This window comes from Marmota flaviventris, unplaced genomic scaffold (genome assembly GCF_047511675.1).
Source record: "Marmota flaviventris isolate mMarFla1 unplaced genomic scaffold, mMarFla1.hap1 Scaffold_1462, whole genome shotgun sequence".
Taxonomy (NCBI): Eukaryota; Metazoa; Chordata; class Mammalia; order Rodentia; family Sciuridae; genus Marmota; species Marmota flaviventris.
This window is the reverse complement of record NW_027288033.1, coordinates 13928-25305: the sequence shown is the minus strand read 5'-3', so window position 1 is coordinate 25305 and position 11378 is coordinate 13928. Positions and strand designations below refer to the sequence as shown.

The following is an 11378-nucleotide window of genomic DNA, read 5'->3' as shown; positions in this document are numbered from 1 at the left end:
GGAGACTGGGGAGTCTGGGGAGTCTGGGGAGACTGGGGAGACTGGGGAGTCTGGGGAGACTGGGGAGTCTGGGGAGTCTGGGGAGACTGGGGAGACTGTGGAGAGTGAGGAGACTGGGGAGTCTGGGTCATCTGGGGAGACTGGGGAGTCTGGGGAGACTGGGGAACCCGGGAACCTGGGGACCCTTGGGAGACTGGGATCCCCACAGGTGCAGTGTCCTACAAGGCCGGATCCTGGAGCCTGCTGGCTCTGTCCCTCTGTGCCCACGGCTTGCAGCATCAGCCTCCGCCCCTCAGGTTCCCAGTCTCTTGGCTGGCTGGGTGGACGAGTCTGGAACAGGATGCTGGTGAGCAAACAGATTGTTCTTTGGGCCCAAGAGGACATTCCCCATGCTGACTAGTCCAAGGGCAGAAACCTAAATAAGTTCAGAGTTTAGCCCCAAAGACAGGGTCCAGTTTCCCTAGCAGACAAACAGCTGAGAACCCCTAAGAGTCCTAGAAGAACCCTGAATGGCTCCAAGGCCCACAGCCAAGGAAGAGAGGAGCCTGCGGGTGCCCTGCAGAGGATGTGCCAGCGGAGCAACAGACTTTGAGTCCGAGCATCCCCTACAAATTCCTTTTCTGTTTACCAGGAGTGGCAGAGCAGTGGAGACTTGTGTTCAGGGTAGAAGACAAAACACCTGGGCTTGGAGTCTGCAGGGAGGGGGACAGTCCCCCCAGGTCCCTCCATATAGGGTGCACTCGTGAAGACCTGGGCGCCGTGCAGCCAACACACCAGCAGGGGGCACTGGCCCACCAGAATCCTGGTGCTGCTTCCTGTGCAGGTGGAAATGAGAGCCCCCGCCGCCGCCCGCCCCCCCCCCCCCCCCAGCGTGTGCTTAGCATGTTCAAGGCCCTGGGTTCCACCCTCAGCACTGGAGAAGAAAATGAAAGAAGAGAGAACGATGTAAAAAGGGAAAATGAATTTAATCACAATTTGGCCCAAACTGGGAAGACAACTCATTTGCTGGCCCTGTCCTAGAGAAATGTCACCATTATAAGAACAGAAAGCCAGCAAATACCCATTTGTAGATGTAGCCGGCTGGGCTGGCCAAGGAGCAGTTGCAATTCCAGTTTTCACTGGGACTGTGGCTGCTGGCTCTGGGGGCCAGGCCCCAGGCAGGGTCCCCCTGAGGACCCTGGGGAGACTGGGGAGAGCAAGGCCTGGCCATGACAGCCTTCGCAGCCCAACCACTCCTGGCAGGTCTGTGTGGTTGTCAAGAGAACACCGGTACTTCCCAGTGGGTTGGTGCTTCTCAGTTAGTTTATTATATTTGTTTAAGGATTACCGTGTGGGAGATTTTTAAAAGCAGTAGGTGTGGTAGGCTTGAGCCAGGGATGCCCCCAGGCACAACCATCCTCCCCAGGGGATCAGCGCTGGCCAGCAGACACCTGTCCCACCTCCCACCTCCTTCCCAAGGACTCCTGCAGGAGGTCCAGGTATGGGGCCACATGGCATCTCACATCTGGAGCCCCCCATCTTGATCCTTGGGCCCCTGGCAGCAGGGTCCACAAAACTTATTTCTGTTCTTGGTCAAGACAGGCGTGTGCCCACGGTCCACTTAGCCAAGGCTGGAGGTCCTCTGGTTTGTTCTGCGGTCTCTCAGGGAGTGGGGAGCCCCTGGAGCACAGGGGCTCAGCAGCAGGAGAGGAGCCAGGGCCCCCCTTGATAAGCAGCAGAGGCAGGGCAGATCCTGTCAATCAAAGGCTGTGCAGTTTGAGATTCCCCATGTTTGGACAGAGGTGAGGCAGCAGAGAGGGGCTGGAGACCACAGGGGCGGGTCTCTGTCTGGGTGGGAGGGATGGAGAGGACTGTGCAGGGCATGCTCCTCTCACTGTGCGGCTGCAGGAGCTGAGCTCCTGATCTAGGTGAGCTCTGCTGGGCTCCAGCTGGCCCCTCTCAGCTGGGGAGAGAGGCAGAGTGAGGGCCGGGCAAGACCCTGGTGCCATGCAGACACTCAGGGATGACACAGGCACACTCCAGCGCTGCATCTGCAGGCATGCATGCCCCTGCACACACGTGCACACAAGCACACACACACACAGGCACACACATGCATGCACACACAGAGCCCAGGCCGGGTTCTGAGCCCAGCAGAGTTGAACCCACTTCCCCCTGGGCTCAGAGAACAGGTCTGTCCTGGAGTCTTGGGAGGAGCAGGGAGACCACCCCTCCTGCTGCTTTCCTGGGTGTCCAGAGGACAAGTAAGGGCCTGGGGAAATGTGGCCTGGGAGCCCACTGTGTCCCTGAGCCACTGGGGGTGCAGGACCCAGGGGCCCACTGCCCAGTACAGGACGCAGGGAAACCTCCACCCTGCCCTGGACCACATGGAGGCCTCTTACCTGCACCAACTTCAGAGAACGTCAGTGCCAACACCAGCCAAGGGAGCCCACCACCAGGATCAAGAGAAGGACAGCAACCAGCGCCCCTACCATGGCCTGGGGCGTGGCCTGGGACCTGGCTTGCAGCCTCTCTGAGCCTGGGACCTGGCTTGCAGTGCCTGGGAAGGACAGGTGGGCAGAGTCACCTGCATCGCTGGTCACTCCACGCATCACTCACTGACTCACTGGCCACAGTGGTGTCCCCACCGCCTCCTGCCTGCCCAGCCCACCCTCCTGGGCAGGGACATCACTGGGATGAGGGAGGCTGGTAGGTGGCACAGTGGCCCTGGGGTGGGCCAAGCACTGAGGAGCCAGGGGAGGGGTGGTACCCCAGGGACAGGGATGCAGCACCTACCCCAGGGAGGTGTGGACGGCCTCAGGCCTGCGGCCTCCTCCTGGTCTTGAGACTCTGCTGGGGAGACACTGTCACGTTGGCACAGAGCCCTGATGTCCCTCTACCTCTGGGGCAGCATGAGCAGGGGTAGGGCTCCCTGGGTCCCCTCCAGGGGCCAGATCACAGACACTGCCAGCTGGGCTCAGGTGACAGGGGTGGATTAGACCGGTGGGGGGCATGGGGACCTTGGATCTTGTAGGGAAGGAAAGGATGAGGTGGGCAGTGGGTTTAGGCTGGGAGGGGCCTGACTGGGCACGGAAGCGATGGCACCCAGGACACCTGCGGGCCCTGTGAGGCCTGGGGGCACAGAGCCGCAGGAGAGGGGGACGTTTTCCGTGGCCCCTTCACTTTGTGGACAACTGGAGGAGCAGGTGGGGGAAGGGAGCAGGTGGGGGAATGGAGCAGGTGCTGGGCGGGTGTGTCTGGGTGAGGACCGGAGGGCAATGGGGGTGGTAGTGGTCTGAGGAGAAATTGCCCTTGTTATGGGGACGGGGTCCAGGGTGAAGCTGTGCAGCGGGCACGCTGGGCGGGGCAGGTCTGGAGAGGGTAGGACAGCGCACAGGAGCTGGGGGCCAGGGACTCTTTTGCTTGCTGTGTGTGGTCAGGACTCAGGCCTGCGCCTGTGGGTCTGTGCCCTGGACTCTGCCCTCTGCTCTGCTCCTGCTCCTTGGCCGCTGCCCCTCCCAGTGGGGAGCCCCCTGCTGCCCCCAGCCCCTCCCCATGCTCCGCCCCTGGCCCACCCTCCCGCTTGGCCCTGGCTCTGGCCCCGCCCCGGGCCCGCCTCACCTGAGACATTCAGATACGTGGCTCTGTTCGTTCTCTGGAGCCCTTGCAGCTGCCACACGTATTGTCCCGCGTGGGCGTCCTGGGCGGCTGTGACCACCAGCCGGGCCTGGCCTCCGTGCACCTGGAGCTTCCAGCCACCCCTGGAGAAGCGTCCCGGGGGCTGCTCCTCGAAGATGGTCACGGTCTTTCCGTGGGCGCGCAGCCAGATGGTGATGCGGGAGAAGGTGTTGGAGATGTTGCAGGCCATCACTGCCGGCTGGCCCCTGGGCACGGACACCACGCCCTCTGTGCAAGAGGGCCTGTCCCAGCCTGTGTGGAGGGGAGGGTCACACTGTGGGCAGGGCGGGGCCTGGGCGGGGCAGGGGTGGTGTCAGCGCCTCCAGGGACTCTACATGTGACTCACGCTCACAGAGCTGGGGTGGCAGTCAGACACACACCGCAGGGAGGGAGGCCGTGTGCCAGGCGTGTGTGCCACCAGCTGGTCACTGGGCAGGAGGCAGCTGGTCAGCCAGATGTTCCTGCAGCTCCCTGCCCTGTGCCGTGCCACCACGTGGGCCCCAGGGAGGTCTTTGTGGTGTTAGGGTCTCCAGTTGCACCTCCTGGGGGATCTGACCCAAATTCTTGCTGTCCCCATTGGCTATCAGAGTGGCCAGGACACTGGTGCCTTGGGTGGCCCTGGGGGCATTTCTCTGCACAGCCAACCTGGATCTGGAGAGCTGCACGGGGACTCACTGGGGACCCTGTGCATTGCACCTTCCCTTCTAGTGCTCTGAGTGTCTGCTTGTCTAAGGCCCAGTGATGCTGAGGCTGCTGACCAGGGTGGATCAGGGACCTTGCTGGGAGGTCCTCCGTCCTGTGGAGCCTCTCGTCCCCTGGCCATGGCACCCGCCCCAACTCTCAGGGATCCTCTTTGCCTTGGAGCCTGGACGTGGTCTTGGGCACCCCTGATGCTCCGGCAGTGGCCAGCAGGCATTGCTGGGGTGCCTGCCCTGCTGTCCTGGGTGCACGGGGCTTGCCCCTTTAAGACCCAGGGTCTCCTGCTGGCTTCTCACCCATGGGCCTGGGTCTGCAGGGTCACAGTCGTCACTTGGGGTGGGTCAGTTCTGGGCCTGACCTTGGTCTGCCCTTCCCACCCCTGTGTCCCCAGCCCTTCTCTGGCAGAGGGGCAGAGTCCCAATACCTACTTGTGTTCTGAGCACTCAGGGAGGCCACCAGGAGCAGGAGGATCCCGAGCATGCTGGGAACGCAGGGCTGGGGGATGCGTCTGGGGGACACAGAGGGCCAGGTCCGCATGGCTGGCTGATGGGGGAGGCCTCAGGGGTCCCTTGTCCTGGATACCGGTTTCTGGGACACTCCCTGTGGAAGGGAGGGAGGGAGACCGGGGGGTCAGAAGTCCCCAGGTGGTCCCAGGCTGCAGGGGAGCGGCCTCCACCTGGCCAGGGGCTGGGCAGCCCAGGGGCCAAGCTTCCCCTGGACGAGCTGTGTCCTCCATGCTTGAGCCTCCTCCCAGTGTCTGGGTCCCCAGCAGCCACCCTCCTTCCTGTCCCTGTGCTTCATAATGTGTGAGGCCCCAGCCACAGGAACCAAGGGAATCACAGGAAGACAGGAGAACGTCTGTCCCCTGGACAGGCGGAACTGGGTGGTCCCCTGCAGCTGGCCTGGAGTTGCTGCACTCAGAGGGACCACCCACCTGCGTGTCCTAGAGGGGCACAGGGAGCAGCTCACAGCCACTTGACTGATGCTATCCTGAGAGCTCCTGCACACCCAGCCAGTGTCCACAGCTGTGTGATGGGCCAGAGTCTGGACCTCCGTGGACACATGTCCTGCTGGCCAGATTTGTTACTGTCAGCACCTTCCAGGGGGGCTCCCTGTATGAACTGGAAAATTGTTTTTATTATTCTTTTTTCTTTATTACTCTTTTTTCTTTGGATTGAACCCAGGGGCACTTTACCACTGAACTATTTCCACCCCCTTTTTATATGTTTTTAGTTGTAGATGACCACACGTTGTCTTTTCTATCTTATGTGGTGCTGAGGATCAGACCCAGTGCCTCCCACCTGCGAGGAGAGAGCTTTACTCCTGAGACACAGCCCAGTCCACGTCCCCAGCCCTTTTTATTGGTTATTCTGCAACAGGGCCTCTCTATGTGGCTGAGGCTGGCCTGGAACTTGGGATCCTTCTGCCTCAGCCTCCTGAGTTGCTGGGATCACAGGCCTGTGCCATGGCTCCTGAAATGAGACCCACCAACACCACTTGCAGGGTTCAGTGGGGTCAGAGGCCAGTTGGCCTGAGTATGAGTTTGTTCTGCTCAGTTTGGAGCAGTGAAAGGTGCCTTTGTGTGGGCTGGGCTGCAGCTCAGAGGTAGCGCTCTCACCTGGCATGCGCGGGGCGCTGGGTTCGATCCTCAGCACCACATAAAAATGAAAAATAAATATATTGTGCCCACCTAAAAATACTAAAAAATAAATATTAAAAGAAGAAGAAGAAGAAGAAGGGCGGAGAAGCTGTGGCTTGCCAAACATTCTAATCCACCTGGAAGTCACTCACAAAGGGCAAGTGGCAGGTTCACTCCTGCCCTCTCCCTGAATGTGCTGAGGCTCAGCGGGGGCTTCTGCCAGCGCCTCGTCCCAGCGAGCAGCTTGTCATCTGCCTTAGCCCCTGCAAGGGAGGCCCTGTCCCCTTGGCCTGCCTTAGGTCATCCACACGATCCTGAACCCGTTTTCTCTGAGACCCAGGAGTTTGGCGATGGGCTGCCCATCCTGCCAGGCCCGTCCTGAGTGTGAGAGCGCCTGATCCATTTGTGGCTCCGTGTGCCGACGGTGAGGATGGGCAGGAGCAGCCCACAGTGTCAGTGTTGGGAACCCCACGAGGCTCCAGGAAGGGGCGTGGCAACGCCCCAGCACCTGAGATCAGAGCTGCTGTCCCTGGGATAGTTTCACAAACACTCTCCCCACCTTGGCAGGCTCAGCCAGGACCCAGGTGCCCAGGTGGCGTGCAGACTGGTCAGGGGTTCAGCCCCCACAGCCTCCTTGCTGCCCCGGTGGCTCCTGCTCAGCTGCCGAGTCCTGCTTCAACCAGAACGTGCAGGGGGCCTCCTGGGAGGAGTCTGCAGAGCTGTGCCCTTGCCCAGGGCCTGCCCTCCCCTCCAGCTCTGGAAGGACCTGGGTTGGCCTGATGCCCTTCTTGCCATCTCTGGCTCCTCACCTGGCCCCTCCCCAGACACCTTGGGCTGGAGGTTGATGGTGAGGGAGGAGCCCCTGGCCTCTTGCTGTCCGTGCCACGGCATGATGTGGGTGCTGGGCTCTTCACAAGCCTTGGGCACAGCCTGCCGTCTCCCCTGGGGCCCTGGTGGGTCCTTTGGAAGTCCACCTACTGGGCACCCCAGGGCCACCCCTTATCATGGGGCCGGTCCTCGGGAAGCCTGGGCTTCTTCCAGGTCTTGCCTTCCTTCTGGGTGGACCCTTGGTGACTAGTGGACCTGCACCTCCCCCAGGCCACAGGCCCTGGGCTCTGCCTCCTGCAGCTGCTGCCCGGCCTCCTTCTGCTGCATGGCCTCCTTCTACACGGCCTCCTTCTGCTGCACGGCCTCCTTCTGCTGCATGGCCTCCTTCTGCTGCATGGCCTCCTTCTACACGGCCTCCTTCTGCTGCCCGGCCTCCTTCTGGTAACTGCCTCCTTCTGCTGCCCGGCCTCCTTCTGCAGACACCCCTGCACATCAGGGGTAGCCTTCCCCCACTGTCTTCAGGTAAGGGGCAGAGGGCAGGCCAAGGTCCCTGCTGGCCGTGTGAGGAGGACACGCTCCTGAGGGCCCAGCCTCAGGCTCTGCCCCACTGCAGGCTGCCTCCACCCCAGGCCCACAGGCTGATTCCAGGACTCAGGGGAGGTGAAGGCCCAGCTGGGTACGTGGGCAGTGTCCTCCAGCACAGTGGAGCACTAGCCCCTCAGAACCAGGCAAGAGGCTGGCTGGGGAGCCGCTTCCTGCAGTGTCCAGTCACTGTCCCGTGCACAGTGGCCCTGGCTCACTGACTCCCGGGGCGGCTGGTGCCTCTTTCCTGCCTCTGGCCCTGTGGTTGTGTCCACTCCAACACCAAGCCCCACAGCCACAGCGGGCATGTGGACCCCGCGCCCAGGGAGCATCTTGTCCACCCGGAGTAGCCAGGAAGGGCGACTGCCTCCAAAAACCCCCACTCTTGTTGGGAGTGTGCCACTTTCACCCCTGGGAACAGCATGGGAGAGTGTGGGATGACCCCGGCCACCTCCGGCCTCCCTTCCTGAGATGCCTGCCCAGCTGCCCTAGAGGAGCGCCAGCCCTGACCCTGATTCCTTGGCAGGGAAGTGGTGGGCCCTGGGGGAGTAGGTAGAGAGTGCAGGCAGTCCAGCCAGAAGGAAGAGTTGTGGGGAGGGCGGCGGCTCTGCTGGAAACTCCCAGAGTGCCTGTCATGAGTGTGTGTGTGCCACGCCATGCGTGTGTCATGAGTGTGTAGGGTGTGTGCAAACACCATGCACCAGTGTGAGTGTGTGTGCACATCTGTGCACGAGTGTCAGTGTGTGTGGTGTGTGCACATGCTGAGCACCAGTGGGGTGTGTGTCCTGCCCAGAGGTCCTGCTCAGCCCTGGAGCACAGCTCCGCAGTGACATAAGGTGGGAAGTGGGGGACCCCCAGAGGACCCCCAGAGCCCACCTGGGGATCCAGGAGAGACGGGGTCCTGTCCCCCCAGCCTGCCCATCCCCCTGCACCCCTGTGCCCTGCAGACCTGGCCAGACCCCAGCCCTGAGCGACCCAGGCCCATCTGAGCAGGAGGCGGCCAGGGGCTGAGTGTCCTGGAGGGGCTGCAGCCAGGACAGGAGGCCCCATCCCCACAGTCCTGCCCACGGTGCTGCAGATCCCGCAGTGTCCAGGTGCCCAGCTGTGGTCCTCTGCCTGCCCACGCCAGCCCCTCACCTGCTGCCTGCTGCTCCTCTCCTGCTCCTCCTTCTGCTCCCCTGGGGCCTCCCGCCAGGGCTTTCTCTGCTCTGCCCAGAAGAGGGAGGGCCAGGGGAGGTCCTAAGCAGGGAGGAGACCGTTCTGGGAAGCCACCGGGTTCCAGGAACTATGCCGTGTCCTCAGAACGTGCCACCTTCTTGGTAGCGCTCTTGCCAAGGCTGATTGTCAGAGCCGTGCACTGCAAAGCCTGTGGGGGGCAGGGGAGACTCCCTCCAGCAGAGCCGGGCGGGATGTCCCTTGCCCAGGGCTCAGGGCTGCTCCTCTGGGGAGCCCGTGGGCTCCCTGCTCTGCAGGCGTCAAGGCCAGCGGGGTCCCCCAGTGCCCTGGGCGAGCTGTGTGGCTGCTCAGGATCCACCAGGCGCCTCAGGGCTGAGGCTGGGGGAAAGGCAGGCGGGTGGCTGTCAGGCAGTGCTGGGGGGTGGCAGGCGCAGGCAGCTGGGTGGACAGCAGGGGTGGTGTGTGGCATGACCATCAAATGATCGAGATTCTCGTCCATAATTGTATTTGTGTGTGAATCACATTTATTGTTCTTTTTTTTTTTTATGTTGAACCCACCTTGCATCCCTGGGATGAAGCCCACTTGATCATGGTGTGTTATCTTCTTGAAGTTTTTTTTTTTTAGTTGTAGATGGACACAATACCTTTATTTTATTTATTTCTATGCGGTGCTGAGGATGGAACCCAGGGCCTCCCACGTGCTAGGCGAGTGCGTTACCGCTGAGCCACAAGCTGAGCCCAGCCCAGCCCTGACGTGTTTGGAATGCGGCTTGCCAACCTCATTCACATCCGCCTTCACTGGTCCACTGGTCCACTGCAGTTCTGGTTCCTAGGGCCTTTGTCTGGTTCTGCTGTCAGGTGGTACTGGCTCCATAGAATGCTTTGGGAGCGTCCCTTCCTGCCTATTTCATGGAGTGATTTGAGGACTGGTGTTAGTTCTTTGAAGGTCTGGTAGAACTCAGCTGAGAATCCATCTGGGCCTGGCTTTTCTTTGTTGGAAGGATTTAATTGCTGTTTTAGTTTCATTACTAAATATTAATTCGTTTTTTATATCTTCCTGGTTCAATTTGGGCAGATAATGTGTGTCTAGAAATTTGTCGACATCTTCTACGTTTTCCAGCTTATTGGGGTATGAATTTTCAAAACAGTCTCTAATTCTCTGGATTTCAGAAGTATCTGGTGATATCTCCTTTTCCACCTTTAATTTTGTTGGTTTGGGTCTTTTTTCTCTGTAGGTTAGTTTGGCTAAGAGTTTATCAAACTTGTTTATCCTTTCAAAGAACCAATTCTTTGTTTCTTTGATCCTTTGTGTTTTTTATTCTCAAGTTCTTTCATTTAGATCCTGATCTTTAATTACTTCCTGACGTCTACAGACTTGTTCTTGCTTTGCTAGGACCTTGTTTTATGATGAATACGACAACTAATTTCCAGATAAAAATGAGCCTCTTTAAAACATTACATTATTTATTTGGGAACATTTTTTTATGTAGGCTCTCAATGCTATAAACTTGCCTCTTAACACTGCCTTCCCACTGTCACCAAGGTTTTCATATGTTGTGTCTCTGTTCTCATTGGTTTCTGAGAATTTTTTTTGTGTTGAATCTATTCCTAATTTAAAAGAGTACTGTTCAATCTCCATGTTTTTACATGGTTTCTATAATTTATCTTGCTGTCGATTTCAAGTTTAATCCCATTATGATGAGAAGATGAATGGAATTATATCAGTTTTTTTGCATTGGCTAAAGCTCATGTTGTGACCTAGAATATGGTCTATTTTGGAAAAGTTTCCATGAATTGCTGAGAAGATGGTGAATTCAACTGGCTTTGGGTGAAATATTCTATAGATGTCTATTACATCTATTTGATTTATAGTTTTATTTAGGTCAGAAATATCTTTACTGGTTCTGTGTTTGGATATGACCTGTATCTCTATTGGTGATGCAGGCATGTTGAAATCACCCAGTATCATTGTATTGAGGTCTGTCTGGAATTTAATGTCAATGAGTATTTTTAAATGAAATTAGGCAAACTGACACTTGGTGCATAAATATTTACTATCATTATATCTTCTTGCTGAATGTTCCCTTTACCAATATGGAGTGGCCTGCTTTGTCTCTCCTGATTAATTTTGCTTGAAATCTGCTTTTTCGGATATGAGAATAGCTTCTCCTGCTTGTTTGGGGCTCTGTGTGCATGGAAGGCTTCCCTTCCTTTCACCTGTAGCCTGCTCATGGCTCTCCTATGAGTGCCTTGCAAGTGGCATATTAGTTGGATCTTGTTTTTAATCCACTTTGTCAATCTAGGTATTTTAATTAAGGAGTGGAGATCATTTACATTCAGTGCTATTATGGACAGGTGTTTGTGGTTACCTGCCACTTCGTTTGATTGCTGTATCTAATCTAGCCTTGATTTTTCACTTAGTTAATTGCTCTTCTAAAGCACTTCACCTCCTGGGAGATCTGCAGCTACCCTCCACCTCTGCCCAGGCAGGGCGAGGAGCCGCAGAGTGAGGGTCTGGGGTCTTCTCTGAGAGCCACTGCTCAGAACAGCAGTCCTCTGGAGGTCAGCGGGCTGGATTTGGGAGCTGGACATGGGCGGGGCCATGAATGCCTCTGGGTCTTTGGGCCCAGACAGTTCCTCCACTGGGCTGCAGAGCATCCCCCAGTCTTTTGATTTAAAAAATGAGAAAAAGAAAAACAACTACTTTTTAAAGATAAGTTTATGGGTTTTTTGTCTTGTTTTTCTGGAACCTTGCTTCTGCTCTAGCCAGAAAAGTGAATTGGTGAACTGAACGTGT

General features: G+C 57.8%; 1 protein-coding gene across 1 annotated transcript; it reads right to left on the bottom strand.

The window, feature by feature from the left end:
- Positions 1–2432: 2432 nt before the first annotated feature.
- LOC139703980 (secreted and transmembrane protein 1A-like) lies at positions 2433–8563 on the bottom strand (the record flags this gene model as incomplete). Its single annotated transcript, XM_071607221.1, has 5 exons — positions 8543–8563; positions 4785–4956; positions 3601–3909; positions 2776–2829; positions 2433–2539 (listed from the first exon to the last, which is right to left on the bottom strand). Coding segments are annotated over exons 2-5 (579 nt in total), but the record flags the coding sequence as incomplete, so codon positions are not given.
- Positions 8564–11378: the final 2815 nt, after the last annotated feature.